This window comes from Capricornis sumatraensis, chromosome 10, assembly GCF_032405125.1.
Source record: "Capricornis sumatraensis isolate serow.1 chromosome 10, serow.2, whole genome shotgun sequence".
Classification (NCBI taxonomy): Eukaryota; Metazoa; Chordata; class Mammalia; order Artiodactyla; family Bovidae; genus Capricornis; species Capricornis sumatraensis.
This window is the reverse complement of record NC_091078.1, coordinates 56,570,308-56,589,338: the sequence shown is the minus strand read 5'-3', so window position 1 is coordinate 56,589,338 and position 19,031 is coordinate 56,570,308. Positions and strand designations below refer to the sequence as shown.

The window sequence follows — 19,031 nt, the reverse complement described above, 5'->3', positions numbered from 1 at the left end:
CTTGGGCCCAAGAAGTTTGGGACAACAGGGCCATGACTGGAAGGCCCGGAAGCACATCCAGCTTGGGAGGCAGATGCCCACCCTGTGCAGGGAAGGCGCAGCTCCCAGAGAAGGCAAACCCAAGTGACAAGGTCAGCGGGAGGGCAGGAGAGGGGTGCAGAGCTGCCTGACCCCTTCAACCGCATTTCCTGCTCGGCCTCCAACAGCTGAAGTTCCAGAAACAAGAGAGTCCACGAGTTCAAAGACCTCCTGTTTAGGGAGTGCAAAAGCCTGGGAACTGAACCAAAGGCTAAGGGCCCCTGTGGCTGGAGATGGCGTGGCCAGGTCAGGACTAAGCCCTCCAGACCCTGCCCCCCTGCAGCGCTCCACGCACCAGCGCCACCGCTCGCCAACCACGCTTCCCTTGGGCTCTGGAGCCCAGGGCCTGGGGTCCCAACAGGTCCTCTGGTTCCTCTGGGAACCCGGAGCTGGCACAGCCCCCTGCTTACCCTCTGTACCCCTGAACTTCCACTTCACCCCCCAGCCCCAGTGTCCTCGTCCTTCTTGACTCTTCCAGCTGAAGATACCCCCTCCCTGGGACTCCTCCTCCCCTCTAGCTCCCCACCACCATCTCTGATGAATTCTCAATTCTGCAATGACTTGACTTTCTCCTCCCACTGTCTAAAGGAGGTATTCTACACACATATACACACACACCCAGAGCCCCCCAACCCCAGACCCATGCTAAGCACACCTGTGTGCTGTGCTTAGTCATTCAATTGTGTCGGAGTCTCTGTCACTCCATGGACTGTAGCCCACCAGGTTCCTCTGTCTGTGGAATTCTCCAGGCAAGAATCCTGGAGTGGGTTGCCATGCCCTCCTCCAGGGGGTCATCCCAATCCAGGGATCAAACCCAGGTCTCCTGCATTGCAGGAAGATTCTTTACCCTATGAGCCACCAGGGAAGCATAGCTAGTCCCCTCAGAAACATACTAGGATTGGTCAAATTGAGGCTACGTTCTAAAAACATTCATGTGACCATCCCATCCCATTACCTCACATGGCACATGTCTAAGGCAGACCCCATGGTTTGCCTCTTCCAGTGGATTCTTTCTTGGGCAGCCCCCTTTCCACTGGTACCACCATTCCCCAGAACCCTGGCATAAAACCTCCTTCCTCCACCGCACAGTCCTCTGCTTGCCCAGCCCGCGGACACTGCCTTCACATTCTCTGACTTCTGTCATCCTTTTGATTCCTGAAGCACCCCCCTCCCCAAGCTGCCCTGTCATTTTGTGGCAGGACCACATCACAGCCTTCGACCTGGCCTCCCTCCAGGCTCCCCCACTTCCAGACTCCTGGGCACAAGAGCAGCCCAAATAGCCTTTCTTACAGCACGGCCACTACTGCATCTGTCACCTGCTTGCAAACTTACAGCGTTCTCACTAGATCTCATTGGAGGAATAAGAGTCACAGAATTTGCACCATCTAAATGCTCATTGAGATGGAAGACGGTGACCTTGGCCTACAGCAGGATGGTATTTCAAACCAACGAGGATAAAGAAACTGTTTAACAAACCAGTATCAGAACAACCAACCACACACTTAGGAAAACAATGTTCATTTCCCGCATATATTTGCAAACATAAATCCAAGATGGATTAAAGATATATTTTTTAATCTGTAAAAGTGACATAACAAAATACAGATGACCATTTCACACTCTTAAGATGGGGATGACCTCCTAACAGAGAGGTCTAGAATCCAGAAAGAAAAAGATTGTTAGATCTGACCAAAGATGAATGTTCACTGTCTGTAAAGGAACCATGTGTGTGCTAAGTCTCTTCAGCTGGGTCCAACTCTTTGTGACCCCATGCAGGCTCCTCTGTCCATGGGATTCTCCAGGCAAGAATACTGGAGTGGGTTGCCTTGCCCTCCTCCAAGGGATCTTCCCAATCCAGGGATCAAACCCTCATCTCTAACATCTCCTGTGTTGGCAGGCAGGTTCTTTACCACTAGCATTATCTGGGAAGCTGTGGTATGTATTTTACTACAAAAAAAAAAAAAAAAAAGCATGGATACAAGGAGACAAATTCAGGCCAGTGTATCTCCAGGCAATGACCATGGATGGCTCTTCTGAAGGGTGATGACAGTGGTGATCAAAGTTGTCACGTCTGGGATGTACTCTGGAGGTTAAAACAACGAGACTGTGTATGATTAGAAGTAAAGTAAAAAGTACATTTTTTTGGCCTGAGCAGCTAGCTGGATGACGGGGCCACTTACAGAGCCTGGCATGGAACTTTTCCCGTGGCAGACCACCATAAAAACGAGAAATGAGGAGCTGATGTGAAGAGCAAATGGACAGAGGGTGAGAATCACATGAGAAAATAGTCCCTAAACAGGGGCCACCAGCCAAAGGTCATGGTCCGACAGAACAGATCATAAGAACTCGAATTCATGGTCCTTCAGAAACTGGGAAAGCGGATGGTTGGGGCTATGCAGAAAAACTGAGTCTCTCCGCTAAGGAGAAGGATTGCTAGGAGGTGATGTCTGGATGCTTAATGTAGCTTCACACCTGCTGGCAAGAAGACATAAACTTACCTGGGCGTTGTCTCTCTCCCACCCCCTTGAATCAATTCCTCCAGAGGTTTCAGAGTCAAACTGAGTCCCAGAGAAACTGTCCGAATGGGAGTGCAAATGGGCCAGCTCACCCTCTCTGCCCCGTGGCCTCCAGCCAGCAGGTGCCCCAACCAGTATCAACATCCTTCCCTGGATGTGAGGACCAGAATTCACACAGAGGTGGGACCAGGGGGCACGGGAGGATCAGAAGACCCACCTCAAAGGGCCCCCGAAACCCCCATTAGCCAAGAAATGAACACCCATGAGAGAAGAGTGGCCCAAACAGTGATACCCACCTCGGTGAAGAAGCCTGCTATCCCGGCCTGGCAGGAGCCGTGCTCCTCTCCGTACTTCTTCTTGTACTCTAGAGGGGGCGGGGAGGGAGGGAAGCAGACCACAGCCTCGTCAGTGTGTGCCAGGCGTGTGCAGGGCGGCCCCGCGTGCAGCCGTGGGCAGGGCCTAGGGACGCCGTGCAGACTGGGGCACAGAAGGAAAGTCTCAGGAATCCACCAGACCTCAAAACTCCAGGCTCCGGGGCCATCAGGTAGCGAGGCTGCCAAGTGCCCCGATGGACTTCCTTTGCATGTGGGAAAGGAGGAGCGGCAGCCACCGTAATTAAGTGGGAGGCTGGTGACAATTACTTCATTCAGCCCAGAAAGGACGGGGAGCCCCAGGAGGAAGGAAGAGCTGAAAACATGACCCAGAAATGGAATGTTGTGGCCATCGCAGTGTGGAGTCCCCTGGGAGACAACAAAGCCTCCTCAAAGACACTACTTCCAGCTGGAGGCAACGTGCCTTCCAGCGCCCTCAGAGCCCAGGAGCCACAGGAAGAGTGTAATCTGCTGGATCGGCCCCAGCACACAGTGACACCATCACTCTGAACTCCTCGTGTGGAAGGGACAGGGGAGATCTCTCCAGGCCAGAAGAAAACACATGAACCGGTTCTCCTCCTCCACCATTTCCTCAACTCCCAATACTCCAAGCCAACAAACGGGAACTCTGTTGCTACTGTTCCATATTTCCCTTGGCATTTTAAGTTTAGCAGGTTCTGGGCACTGTATCAGCTGTGCTCACGTATCATTTCAGCAATCCCTCATCCCTGGGAACTCGTAGGGCCATTTGTAAGCAAGTGAAAGCCCCAGAGGCTCAGAGAGGTTAAGTGACTCCTCCGAGGTCACACAGCTAGTAAATGGCAAAGCCAGATTCTACCCAAGTTAAGCAGACTGGGAAATTCACATTCTTTCACCTCTGCGACTGATCAAAGCTTTTGCAAAGTGAGTGGTTACCCGAAACCCAGAGGTGACTAGTCATTTGAAATAATGACAGGGGTAAAGACATGGAAATGGAATGATGTCCAGCTTAAGTGATTAATTACCTGTGAAACTGACTTGGCTGGACATAGACTCAGGGCGGCCCCTGGGCACCTTCAGGTCTAAACTACCCAGTAAAACAACCCAGTGACCCCCCTCCCCATGTCACTCCCCACCTTCCCCGGCTCCTGACAAGTCTCTGCTTCCATTAAAAGCAATATAGTTCATTCTGAAACACAAAGCAAATAATACAAAGGAACAATGAGGCTGTGATTGCAACACAGTGCCACTTCCTGCGACCCAGAGTGTGTCCTGGAAGAGAAGCGGGGGAAGGGCTCAGGGGAAATACAGAGTAATTCAGTTTCTAACAACACTCACCGCAGAGCCTGGTAACATTTTCCAGTAAGTGGCCATTAACCAACTGCTAAATTACAACAGAATGTCAATGGAGTTACTCCTCTTCTAGGCGAGGGCTAAATCAGTTCCTTCTGCCTTGTCCTGTTTTTACGAAGAGAACTCACAGCCCTGATAGAAAGCAACCCAGTGACGATGGAACGCAACTTCTCAGCAACATCTTGCGCCCAGGGCCAGAGCAAGGCTTAATGCAAAGTCATAAACAGATCCTGCATCAAACTGTATGATGGCAAGAAATCACAGAAATTAATAATAAATCTTATATCAAATAGCACAATGGCAAGAAGGATCAGAATGCCCCAACCAGAACAAACAGTCACGTTAAATGTGGAAGGTCTGGGAAAAAGCACATCCACCCACCGACTCTAGGGTTAAACACCCAATTGTAAGTCTTGGACAAATGAACGTACAAAGGAAATTCCCATGAGCTGAAGGAAACTCCGATGCAGGACACAGGAGTTCAGCCTCATAAATTTATAGGAATTATGTGGGAATCTTTCATGCTTTAAAGAAAGCAGTCTCAAGGTCTCTTTTGTGACAAGGGCTCCAAAAACAGACAGAAAAACTCGTCTTTCTCTACATCCCCAAACTCCACTAGTGAGCTCTGAGCCAGGAGCAGGCCCCAGGGTTCCTGAGGTAGATCACAGCCATTCTGGGATCTGGGAGGGTCCCAACCTTACCCCAGACCAAAGGCCAGCAGGGAAAGCCCTTTGACCAGCACGCTTGCCTCAGCCAGTATCTTGGCATCATTCAGAGGCCAGCCCGGCTCTCTGAGCTGGGACAGCCTCTTCCAAGGTCTGTGGACCAGAGACACACAGGTAGCAGGCACCATCACACAGGCTCCGATGGTCCTAAAATCCCAGGGTCTATACCTGCCTCCTCGGGGTGCTCTGGAGCAAGGAATCAACCACATGGGGCTCCTGACTGGTACCCAAGACTCCTGATGAGAGGACAGGCCATGTTCTGACTGTCCAGAAATGTCTGTACTCTGGTTAACCCCTTCAACCTGGAACAGGATCCAGTCCTATGCTTCCACACTCCCGGCCCCCACCCTACTGCACCACACTCTTCAGCGAGCAACTGTGACAACTCCAGTCTAGCAAGGCTCCACTGGGATGTGTATCTGACATTTCACATTCCACAGCTTTCCAGAACCTTCCAGAACCCCTCCTCAAGCTTCTCTGCCCAGGTGGCCTTGCAGGTAAAGTGATCCCCTCTCTCCATTTCAAAATGTATTCATCACATAGTTTATTCAACACCAAGACAACTTCACTGATCTCAGTGCCTCCAATACCAGCCCTGTACAAGGTATGGTGTGTGCAGGTGAGGTTTTGCCAAGGAAAAGGGTGGACGCTGTTGTCTGTGCCGACACAAGGCCCTGAGCAGAGAAGCAAAGGGCCCGGCACATTCCTCCAGATGCTGAGCACCTCGTCTCTCCAATCTGCTTACCTTGGACCTCTGTGCCCTCTGACCTCCCAGCCCTGCCCTCTCCTGACCTCCACCCCAGCCTTGCTTGAAGAGGAGCTGTGTCCTGGGTGCCAGGAACCCTGCTTCTCCAGCGGTTGCCATCACTGACCCAGAGCCCTGAGGATGATGGTGGGGATGACTGGAGCAGGTCAAGGATTCACAGCATGGATTTTTCTGGGCTTTCCAAACCTAGGTTGCTTGATTCTACCTTGGGCAATACCATCTCCCTCTCAGGCTGCAGGAGGAACTGGAAAGAATACTCAGAACCAGTTCTTCAATCTCTGCCTAACCCCTTGGCATGATCCTCCATGGACAGTCCCCAAATATCTGAGAACACACATGGGATGGCCACGCCCAGCACTCTTGCAACAAAGTGCTCTTCTTCTAAAAGTCAAACTCTTGTGAAGAAGTGACCTGAGCAGCCTTTACACAACACTTCAAAGTTATTCCTAACCAAATACACCTTAAGACTAGGTACCATTGTGCAAGCACAGCCACTCAAACCCCAAGGCAAGTTGTGTGCCTGGCCTGCCCCTTTCCAGTAAAAATCAAACACCCACATTGTGCTGGCCTACCAGGTATTCAAAAATCCCGATTCAGCGAAAAGCGATCTAAGAAAGTAACTGTGAAATGAGCAAGGCCACACAACAGCCAAACTAGCACCTCAGGGCGCAGCGGTGGCCCTTAGGGCCTGGGCTTGGGTTATGGGGGCCTTTCCAGGAGGCACCGAGTCTGGGCCACAGCATGATCCAGCTGTTTCCACTCTTTTCAGTGTTATTTCCATGAGTTAAGGATACCACTGTTACTTTAACCTGATTCCTTCTGCAAGAAAAAAAGAAAAAAATATATAAATATAATAAGATATGACATCCGGTCCCATCACTGCATGGCAAAGAGATGGGGAAACAATGGAAACAGTGACAGACTTTATTTTCTTGGGCTCCAAAACCACTGCAGATGGTGACTGCAGCCATGATATTAAAAGATGCTTGCTCCTTGGAAGAAAAGCTATGACAAACCTAGAGAGAATATTAAAAAGCAGAGACATTACTTTACTGACAAAGGTCCATATAGTCAAAGCTATGGTTTCGCCAGTAGTCATGTATGGATGTGAGAGTTGGACCATAAAGAAAGCTGAGCACCAAAGAATTGATGCTTTTCAACTGTGGTGCTGGAGAAGACTCCTGAGAGTCCCTTGGACAGCAAGGAAATCAAACCAGTCAATCCTAAAGGAAAATCAGTCCTGAATACTCACTGGAAGGACTGATGCTGATGCTAAAGCTGAAGCTCCAATACTTTGGCCACCTGATATGAAGAGCTGACTCATTAGAAAGGACCCTCATGCTGGAAAAGATTGAAGGCAGGAAGAAAAGGGGACAAGAGAGGATGAGGTGGTTGGATGGCATCACCGACTCAATGGACATGAGTTTGAGCAAGCTCTGGGAGTTGGTGATGGACAGGGAAGCCTGGCATGCTGCAGTCCATGGGGTTGCAAGGAGTCAGACATGACTGAGCAACTGAACTGAACTGGTAATATATATAAATATATACAAATACACAATACATAAAAAACATATATAATACATAAATATATATTTTAATATTTTTATATCTTGTTTATATAATACATTAAAATATTACATATATTATATACATTTATATGTGTATATAAAGGGCAGGTTGAAGTTTCTCTCTAAACCAGTTCTAAAACATAGGCATTTCTTAAAAAAAAAAAAAATATATATATATATATATGAAGGGAAATCTATCACACCTATACGTTAGAAAGCTTGCTTTTGCTTGTTGACACCTGAGAAGCAGGAGAGCCTCTATGAGAAGGGGTGGGTGTGGAGACAAGGGTCTGCCCCACCACAACACAGCCAGGTCACACACCCTTGTTCGTGGACAGGTCCAGGAAGCACAGGGTGGAGGGCTGGGTGAGGACTGCCAGGCTCCTGCGTTCCCAGGAAGAACTGCCCCTGCACACACAAAGGCAGGGGGCCACTCAGTCTCCAAATGCCCTCAGGACGGGCCAGGCAGACAGGACCACAAACTGGCAGTTTCCTTCCTCTCTGCTGTAGAACAAAACATGTGTCCACCTCAAAGCAGCAAGAGACAACTGGGCTTGGTGGGACAGCAGCGCACAGATGCTGTAACAAACCTGACTGTTAAACATGGGGGGACTCAATTAGGGAAGCAAGGCATGGTGGCCTAGGGATCCCTTGGAGGAGCTGGGAACAGACTGGAAAGCTCTTTCTGATGTGGGTGGGTCTGAATTACGTGGCCTGCGTCACATACTTTGATTCATTAAGATGTATGGCTCCTCCAGCTTAAAAATGGTAGTATTTTCCCTTGGTTGAGCTGCTGGTTTCACTAAACCCTATCTAAACAGCAGGCAATTGGAGAGGAAAAAATACTGGTTTCCAAATGTTCACAACCCGCAACTTGATGGATGGAGCTTACACTAATGAATTTAATTCATTCAAGAATTGGCCTGGGTGGGGTCGCTTCCTGCACTCTTCCCAAAACACTGGTGGGATAAAACCAATCCATTGAAGGATCAAGATGTACTATACAGTGTAACATATATTCTTCCTACTGAACTCTTCCTTTTATCCATTCGAGAAAGTTTTATCTTTCAGTTCAGTTCAGTCGCTCAGTCATGTCTGACTCTTTGCAACCCCATGAATCGCAGCACGCCAGGCCTCCCTGTCCATCACCATCTCCCAGAGTTCACTCAGATTCACGTCCATCGAGTCAGTCATGCCATCCAGCCATCTCATCCTCTGTTGTCCCCTTCTCCTCCTGCCCCCAATCCCTCCCAGCATCAGAGTCTTTTCCAATGAGTCAACTCTTCGCATGAGGTGGCCAAAGTACTGGAGTTTCAGCTTTAGCATCATTCCTTCCAAAGAAATCCCAGGGCTGATCTCCTTCAGAATGGACTGGTTGGATCTCCTTGCAGTCCAAGGGACTCTCAAGAGTCTTCTCCAACACCACAGTTCAAAAGCATCAATTCTTTGGCACTTAGCCTTCTTCACAGTCCAACTCTCACATCCATACATGACCACAGGAAAAACCATAGCCTTGACTAGACAGACCTTAGTCGGCAAAGTAATGTCTCTGCTTTTGAATATGCTATCTAGGTTGGTCATAACTTTTCTTCCAAGGAGTAAGCATCTTTTAATTTCATGGCTGCAGTCACCATCTGCAGTGATTCTGGAGCCCAAAAAAATAAAGTCTGACACTGTTTCTACTCTTTCCCCATCTATTTCCCATGAAGTGATGGGACCAGATGCCATGATCTTCGTTTTCTGAATGTTGAGCTTTAGGCCAACTTTTTCACTCTCCACTTTCACTTTCATCAAGAGGCTTTTTAGTTCCTCTTAACTTTCTGCCATAAGGGTGGTGTCATCTGCATATCTGAGGTTATTGATATTTCTCCCGGCAATCTTGATTCCAGCTTGTGTTTCTTCCAGTCCAGCGTTTCTCATGATGTACTCTGCATAGAAGTTAAATAAGCAGGGTGACAATATATAGCCTTGACATACTCCTTTTCCTATTTGGAACCAGTCTGTTGTTCCATGTCCAGTTCTAACTGCTGCTTCCTGACCTGCATACAGGTTTCTCAAGAGGCAGGTCAGGTGGTCTGGGATTCCCATCTCTTTCAGAATTTTCCACAGTTTATTGTGATCCACACAGTCAAGGCTTTGGCATAATCAATAAAGCAGAAACAGATGTTTTTCTGGAACTCTCTTGCTTTTTCCATGATCCAGCGGATGTTGGCAATTTGATCTCTGGTTCCTCTGCCTTTTCTAAAACCAGCTTGAACATCAGAGAGTTCACGGTTCACGTACTATTGAAGCCTGTTTTGGAGAATTTTGAGCATGACTTTACTAGCGTGCGAGATGCGTGCAATTGTGCGGTAGTTTGAGCATTCTTTGGCATTGCCTTTCTTTGGAATTGGAATGAAAACTGACCTTTTCCAGTCCTGTGGCCACTGCTGAGGTTTCCATATTTGCTGGCATATTGAGTGCAGCACTTTCACAGCATCATCTTTCAGGATTTGTAATAGCTCAACTGGAATTCCATCACCTCCACTAGCTTTGTTCATAGTGATGCTTTCTAAGGCCCACTTGACTTCACATTCCAGGATGTCTGGCTCTAGGTGAGTGATCACACCATCATGATTATCTGGGTCGTGAAGATCTTTTTTGTACAGTTCTTCTGTGTATTATTGCCACCTCTTCTTAATATCTTCTGCTTTTGTTAGGTCCATATCATTTCTGTCCTTTATGGAGCCCATCTTTGCATGAAATGTTCCCTTGGTATCTCTAATTTTCTTGAAGAGATCTCTAGTCTTTCCCATTCTGTTCTTTTCCTCTATTTCTTTGCATTGATCACTGAGGAAGGCTTTCTTATCTCTTCTTGCTATTCTCTGGAACTCTACATTCAGATGCTTATATCTTTCCTTTTCTCCTTTGCTTTTCGCCTCTCTTCTTTTCACAGCTATTTGTAAGGCCTCCCCAGACAGCCATTTTGCTTTTTTGCATTTCTTTTCCATGGGGATGGTCTTGATCCCTGTCTCCTGTACAATGTCACAAACCTCATTCCATAGTTCATCAGGCACTCTATCTATCAGATCTAGGCCCTTAAATCTATTTCTCACTTCCACTGTATAATCATAAGGGATTTGATTTCGGTCATCCCTGAATGGTCCAGCAGTTTTCCCTGCTTTCTTCAATTTGAGTCTGAATTTGGTAATAAGGAGTTCATGATCTGAGCCACAGTCAGCTCCTGGTCTTGTTTTTGTTGACTGTATAGAGCTTCTCCATCTTTGGCTGATATAATCAATCTGATTTCAGTGTTGACCATCTGGTGATGTCCATGTGTAGAGTCTTCTCTTGTGTGGTTGGAAGAGGGTGTTTGCTATGATCAGTGCATTTTCTTGGCAAAACTCTATTAGTCTTTGCCCTGCCTCATTCCGCATCCAAGGCCAAATTTGCCTGTTACTCCAGGTGTTTCCTGACTTCCTACTTTTGCATTTCAGTCCCCTATAATGAAAAGGACATCTTTTTTGGGTGTTAGTTCTAAAAGGTCTTGTAGGTCTTCATAAAACCGTTCAACTTCAGCTTCTTCAGCATTACTGGTTGGGGCATAGACTTGGATAACTGTGATATTGAATGGTTTGCCTTGGAGACGAACAGCGATCATTCTGTTGTTTTTGAGATTGCATCCACGTACTGCATTTCAGACTCTTTTGTTGACCATGATGGCTACTCCATTTCTTCTAAGGGATTCCTGCCCACAGTAGTAGATATAATGGTCATCTGAGTTAAATTCACCCATTCCAGTCCATTTTAGCTTGCTGATTCCTAGAATGTCAGTGTTCACTCTTGCCATCTCTTGTTTGACCAGTTCCACTTTGCCTTGATTCATGGACCTGACATTCCAGGTTCCTATGCAATATTGCTCTTACAGCATCGGATCTTGCTGCGATCAGCAGTCACGTCCACAACTGGGCATTGTTTTTGTTTTGGCTTCATCCCTTCATTCTTTCTGGAGTTATTTCTCCACTGACCTCCAGTAGCATATTGGGCACCTACTGACCTGGGGAGTTCCTCTTTCAGTTTCCTATTATTTTGCCTTTTCATACTGTTCATGGGGTTCTCAAGACAAGAATACTGAAGTGGTTTGCCATTCCCTTCTCCAGTGGACCACATTCTGTCAGTCTTTTTAACAGATCAGTTTAAAAGCTATCTTTCCAGAGTTTCTTAGCCAAGCCATGAAATAAAATACCAGATTTTAAAAACTGCTTTCCACTCTTCATGTCTAAATTTTTGCTCAATTTCTGAGTGAATACTAACCAAATGATAATAAAACAATTTGATTATACAAATGAACTTATACACAAAACAGAAATGGGGCTTCCCAGTGGCTCAGTGGGTAAAGAATCCACCTGCAATGAAGGAGATGCAGGAGACACAGGTTTGATTCCTGGGTGGGGAAGACCCCCTGGAGGACAAAAATGCAACCCACCCCAGTATTCTTGCTTGAAAAATGCCATGGTCAGAGAAGCCTAGCAGGCTACATACACACAGAGAAGCCTAGCAGGACCCATACAGTCCATAGGGTCCATAGGGTCGCAGAGAGTTGGGCATGACTAAGACATCACCAGATGGTCAATACTGAAATCAGATTGATTATATTCTTTGCAGCCAAAGATGGAGAAGCTCTATACAGTCAGCAAAAACAAGACCAGGAGGTGACTGTGGCTCAGATCATGAACTCCTTATTGCCAAATTCAAACTTAAATTTAAGAAAGTAGGGAAAACCATTAGGACATTCAGGTATGACCTAAATCAAATCCCTTACGATTATACAGTGAAAGTGACACATAGATTCAAGGCATTACATCTGATAGACAGGGTGCCTGAAAAACTATGGACAGAGGTTCATGATATTCTAGGAAGCAGTAATCAAGACCAAGAAAAAGAAATGCAAAAAGGCAAAATGTTTGTCTGAGGAGGCCTTATAAATAGCTGTGAAAAGAAGAGAATCGAAAGGCAAAGGAGAAAAGGAAAGATATATCCATCTAAATGCAGAGTTCCAAAGAATAGAAAGGAGAGATAACACAGCCTTCCTCAGTGATTAGTGCAAAGAAATAGAGGAAAACAATGGAATGGGAAAGACTAGAGATCTCTTCAAGAAAAATAGAGATAACAAGGGAATATTTCATGCAAAGATGAGCACAACAAAGGACAGAACTGGTACGGACCTAACAGAAGCAGAAGATATTAAGAAGAGGTAACAAGAATACACAGAAGAACTATACAAAAAAGATCTTCATGACCCAGATAATCATGATGGTGTGATCACTCACCTAGAGCCAGACATCCTGGAATGTGAAGTCAAGTGGGCCTTAGAAAGCATCACTATGAACAAAGCTAGTGGAGTTAATGGAATTCCAGCTGAGCTATTTCAAATCCTGAAAGATGATGCTGTGAAAAGCACTACACTCAATATGTCAGCGAATCTAGAAACCTCAGCAGTGGCCACAGGACTGGAAAAGGTCAGTTTTCATTCCAATCCCAAAGAAAGGCAATGCCAATGAATGCTCAAACCACTGCACAATTGCACTCATCTCACACGCTAGCAAAGGAATGCTCAAAATTCTCCAAAACAGGCTTCAATAGTACGTGAACCATGAACTTCCTGATGTTCAAGCTGGATTTAGAAAAGGCAGAGGAACCAGAGATCAAATTGCCAACATCCTTTGGATCATCAAAAAAGCAACAGAGTTCCAGAAAAACATCTACTTCTACTTTATTGACTATGCTAAAGCCTTTGACTGTGTGGATCACAACAAACTGTGGAAAATTCTTAAAGTGATAGGAATAACAGATCACAGGACCTGCCTCCTGAGAAATCTGTACTCAGGTCAAGAAGCGACAGTTAAAACTGGACATGGAACAACAGACTGGTTCCAAACAGGAAAAGGAGTATGTCAAGGCTGTATATTGTCACCCTGCTTATTTAACTTATATGCAGAGTACATCATGAGAAATGCTGGACTGGATGAAGCACAAGCTGGAATCAAGATTGCCAGGAGAAATATCAATAACCTCAGATATGCAGATGATACCACCCTTATGGCAGAAAGCGAAGAACTAAAGAGTCTCTTGATGAAACTGAAAGAGGAGAGTAGAAAAGTTGGCTTAAAACTCAACATTCAGAAAACTAAGATCATGGCATCTGGTCCCATTACTTCATGGCAAATAGATGGGGAAATAATGGAAATAATGATAGACTTTATTTGGGGGAGGCTCCAAAATCACTGCAGATGGTGATTGCAGCCATGAAATTAAAAGATGCTTGCTCCTTGGAAGAAAAGTTATGACCAACCTACGCAGCATATTCAAAAGCAGAGACGTTACTTTGCCAACAAAGGTCCATCTAATCAAAGCTATGGTTTTTTCAGTAGTCATGTATGGATGTGAGAGCTGGACTATAAAGAAAGCTAAGAGCCGAAAAATTGATGTTTTTGAACTGTGGTATTGGAGAAGACTCTTGAGAGTCCCTTGGACTTCAAGGAGATCCAACCGGTCCATCCTAAAGGAGATCAGTCCTATATATTCATTGGAAAGACTGATGTTGCAGCTGAAACACCACTACTTTGGCCACCTGATGCAAGGAGCTGACTCATTTGAAAAGAACCTGATGCTGGGAAAGATTGAAGGTGTGAGGAGAAGGGGATGACAGAGGATGAGACAGTTGGATGGCATCACCGACTCAATGGACTTGAGTTTGGGTAAACTCCGGGACAGGAAAGTCCATGGGGTCACAAACAGTTGGACACAACTGAGCAACTGAACTGAACTGAAGCAACTAAGCACGCACAAAACAGAAATACAGAAATAGACTTACAGTCATAGAAAACAAACTATAGCTACCAAAGGGGAAGGGGGAAGCATAAATTAGGAGTTTAGTATTAACACATACACACTACTTACTATACATACATATATATATATACATATACTATACACAAAATAGATAAGAAGCAACAAGGACCTACTGTATAACAAGGAACTATATTCAGTATTTTGCAGTAATCTTTAAGGGAAGAAACTGAAAAGCCTCAGTTTTCTTGTCTATACAATGGACATAAGAATAGTTACTCCCCTATGATGTGATTATCCAATAACATCATAAATGTTAAGTACCAACCCAGAAAGCGCCTGCTTGAAAAATATTTGGTAACTCTCAATCTGTCAGTGTCTCTAAAAGGAATAAAGCTGAAGATATGTATCACATAGATAAGCAATTTTAGAAGAGGAGATTCGTAACATTTGAATATCTATAAGGAAACTGTTAGATGACAGTTTAAGTGGTCAACAATTCCACATACTGTATGGAAACATGTTTTAAGTGTAGAATATTTTTGTGCCCAAAATAAGAATTCTTCACACCAAAGGAAAAGCTTGATGGGGCTCCTTGAGCCCAAGAGTCACTACAGGAGACCTGGCCTCCTCGTCTGGCTCTAGCTGTCCCCTCTGGTCACCCTCCAGTTTCCCCTTGCAGAGTCCTTCTCTGCATTAATGGCCCATAATATGGGACTGCATGTGCTTGTTTTTAATTTGCTGTATTTACTTAAATGAGATAATGCTTATGAAAGCTCTTTGGAAATCATAAAATCCCATGTAAATGTAGAGCTCTTTATTTAATAAAAATTTATGGGTCTTGTTCTTGAATTTTAAAATGGATTAACTTAGCCTTTTATGGTTCTCCTCAAAACAAAAACACAACAAAACAGAACCTCAATTGCTTTTCATTTGTAAATGGACTTTGATTGATTTGTATCCCCTGTGGAGCCACAGGCCACAACATTAGAAGGATCTTTGCATATAAATAGGGGATCTATTTATTTCCTTCTCTAGAAATGATATCTGTCATGAAAGATGCAAAAGAAATTAGGAATTAAAGGCCTGGCCACCCCCTGATAACAAAGAAAATGGTACAGAAATCTTGGGAATCCATGGGACCATTTTAAGGGACAGTAAAATTGGACAGATTAAGACCCCAACCATTCCAAACTTGAGAACATTTAAATATGGCATAATTTAAATTTTAGATCCTCTACATAAAAGAGGAGCACTTACCAAGCAAATAAATTGTGCAAATAGTTTTTTCGAAGATATTTTTTAAAATATAATATTTTCAAGGAATCTTAAAATCTTTTTAGCAATACCCAGCTTTCTACCCTCCATTATTCATTAAAGCAGGATCATTGGACATCTTCTGTAAAGACTAAAGGACACAAAAACAGTACTTAAAAAGTTAATTAGAAAATTCCCTTTTACTGAATGCTCACTCTGAGCTAAAAACTGTGTTCAGTTCAGTTGCTCAGTCAAGTCCGACCCTTTGCAACCCCATGAACTGCAGCACTCCAGGCCTCCCTGTCCATCACCAACTCCCAGAGTTTACCCAAACTCATGTTCATTGAGTCGGTGATGCCATCTAACCATCTCATCCTCTGCCGTCCCCTTCTCCTTCTGCCTTCAATCTTTCCCAACATCAGGGTCTTTTCAAATGAGTCAGCTCTTCACATCAGGTGGCCAAAATATTGGAGTTTCAGCTTCAACATCCATCAGCCCTTCCAATGAACACCCAGGACTGATCTCCTTTAGGATGGACTGGTTGGAACTCCTTGCAGTCCAAGGGAGTCTCAAGAGCCTTCTCCAACACCACAGTTCAAAAGCATCAATTCCTCAGTGCTCAGCTTTCTTTATAGTCCAACTCTCACATCCATACATGACTACTGGAAAAACCATAGCCTTGTTATGCACATTATATACTTCAAATATCTCTCTTTTTTTTTTTGGCCACACTGTGCAGCTTGTGGGATCTTAGTTCCCAGAACAGATAACCACAGAGAAACAGAGTTCTAACCACTGGACTGCCAGGGAAATCCCAAAAACCTCTTATGTGTGTGTGTGTGTTAGTAATAGGGATCAATCTCTCCATTTTACAGAGGAGGACACTGAGGTTCGGGGTCAGGGGCGGGGGGCAGTCTACCCAAAGTCACCCAATCAGAAAGTAGGAGCTATGGGTTCAATCGTAGGAATGAGTGAGTGGTAAAGTCAGATTCTGAAATTAGATCTAATATACAGTGGTACCCAACTGCATTCATCAGTGTTTGATTTGGAATATGTTTTGTTAATCTGGGTGAGCTGCTCCCAGATTATTTCATATTTGTGAGAATAAAATGATGACTTGTTTACAGACCTCTCCTGCCAAGCTCTGGCTTCTTGCCTCCGTGGATTCGAGGGCAAAGGATGAAAGAAATCCCTGCACTTGATTTTATCAATGCACTCACTTCACTCTGGGGAGTACTAAAATCCCATGACTCAGTTAACACTAACAAATGTTTTAGTGTGTGCCCTTTAATTTACAAAGAGTTGTCCCCGTCTGTCATCCCACTAAACTTCTCATTTTCTCATACGTGTTGATAAAACCAAACCTCATATGGTAGTAATGATGTTCTCATATCAAATGAACGGTTTGACTTAGGGGTACGCTCCATCCACTTTTTTTGAGTCCTAAATTCATTTTTGTTTCCAATTCTCTCTACATTTCCTGGTTCCAAACAGAATATTCTGATAGCATTTCCCACCCAATGAGAAACAGGAAGCACCTGAAGAGCCAGGAGAAAAACTAATTTGTGCCAAACCAAATACCGACTTTTTAAGAATTAAAATGTTTGAGACATTGTAGACAGGTGCCCACATTCTTAGAGGCTCTCCAAATTAAATCAACCTTCTGACCTTCTGGAGAGAACATGGCTAACCCTCACCGAGACCCACAGTCAGGCCATGATTAGAGAACAGTGTGCAGTCTTTCTGAACACTTTCACCTGCATTTTTGCAGGGGCTTCCCACAATAACCCTCAGAGGTGACTGCAATGGAGGCATTACCGCGTCCATTCCCATCGAGGGTCCAGCTAGAGTGTGAGGCCACAGAGGCAGAAGCCTGGGAAATGGGGCCATACCCAGCCCCAACCTTGGGTCTTTCCACGCTTCCTGCCCTGCCCAGCACCCACCATTCCTCTTTTCCATGGGCCCCAACAGGCTGCCAACTCTAGTCAGGTCTCTGTCTTTTTAGCTGCAAAATGAAATAATCCTGCCTTAATGCAACCTCGAACGTGGATGCAGCCTGGGCCCTTGGAGAGGTCCCCAGCCATCTACACGGGCACACAATTCTCTCCTCACTCAGCTCTGTCACTTTGGAGACATCATGTTCAACTCTGTTTTCCCCTGTAGATGGGGAGCTTCTTGGGTTTTATCCATCAGGTACTTAGCACAGGACATAAAAGGTATTCAGTACTTAATAAAACTATATGGACTCTATCCCTGGTAGAAAAACTAGTCCTCCTACGGTAATTAACAAACGCTTGCTTGGCTGATAGTATATGAGCAAACTGTCGTAGCTGTCGTTCAGTCATTCAGTCATGTCCGACTCTGCAACCCTGCAGTGGGCCAGGCTTTCCTGTCCTGCACTACCTCCCAGAGTTTGCTCAAACTCATGTCCATGAGTGAGTAATGCCATCCAACCATCTCATCCTCTGTTTCCCCCTTCTCCTCTGCCCTCTATCTTTCCCAGCATCAGGGTCTTTTCCAATGAGTTGGCTCTTCACATCAGGTGGCCAAAGTACTGGAGTTTCAGCTTCAGTTATCAGTCTTTCCATTAGCACATATGTTATATTAGCATATATGTGCTTAGCACATACAATCTTCCCTCAGTATCCGTGAGGGACTGGCTCCAGAACCCGTGCAGATACCACAATCAGAAGGTGCTCAAGTCCCTTCTATAAAATGACAGTAAGCTGGCCCCTCATGGCCCTGGGTGCAGAGGGTCAACTGTAGTACTTACCGTCTATCTACCTACCCTCCTATCTGTCTGCCTAATCTGCGTATGCCAGCCATTGCTCCAAGAACTTGTAAGCTTTAACTTAATCCTCTCCACAGCCTCATGAGGTGGGTTAAGCACAAGAGGCCGCCACTCATCTGAAGCCATGGCATTCATGAGTGGCAGAGCCAGGACGGGGGCTCTGGGCCCAGAGCCTTGTGCTCTTGGCCACCACACTACTTGGCCTCCTCATTGTGCAGCGTGTAATTAAAACTGGGCCTGAGCAAGTCACCCCACATCTCTGGGCATCAGTAAAGACAGAGAGGCCAGGCTGGGTGACATCTGAAAGGTTCTGTCAAACTCCAAAATACTTCCCTTGCACTTCACCACCACACGATCCCCTACCTGGAACAGACAGCTCATGGTACTTGAATTTTTCCACATTAAGAGAAAATTGGTCGCCTTAAGTTTAGACCACAAAACAGGGAGATGGAGATCCCAAAGCTGGAGCACAGGCAAGGGCCCTAAATGTGGCCTGCAACACCCCACCTGCCAGTCCCTCTTCAAGAGAAATCTGAGCATCTGCCACCCCTCAGCTCTTACAGGACCAAGAACTACAGAGACGTTCTGTTCAGTCCCCCACTGTTCTAAGGGGCTGCTTATACCCCAGTGGCCCCCACCTGGTCCCACCCCATACTGCCCTCTCTGGGCACTGAAAGACTCAGGATCCTGATGTGTGTGTGCCCGGGAGGGAAGGAAGCTTGGGCAGAGGGCATCACCACTTTGCTACTTTCCTTGCTGATTCCAGCTGGTTGTCATTAAGTCAAGGATCAACCACAGA

The 19,031-nt window shown here is 45.6% G+C and overlaps 1 protein-coding gene across 1 annotated transcript in view; it reads right to left on the bottom strand.

Annotated features, from left to right (window-relative positions):
* ITGA9 (integrin subunit alpha 9) overlaps positions 1-19,031 on the bottom strand; it is a 367,113-nt gene that overhangs the window by 313,735 nt on the left and 34,347 nt on the right. Inside the window, exon 5 of the mRNA XM_068981673.1 lies at positions 2,891-2,958. Within this exon, the coding sequence (XP_068837774.1) occupies positions 2,891-2,958 (68 nt within the window). The remainder of the gene's footprint in view (positions 1-2,890; positions 2,959-19,031) is intronic.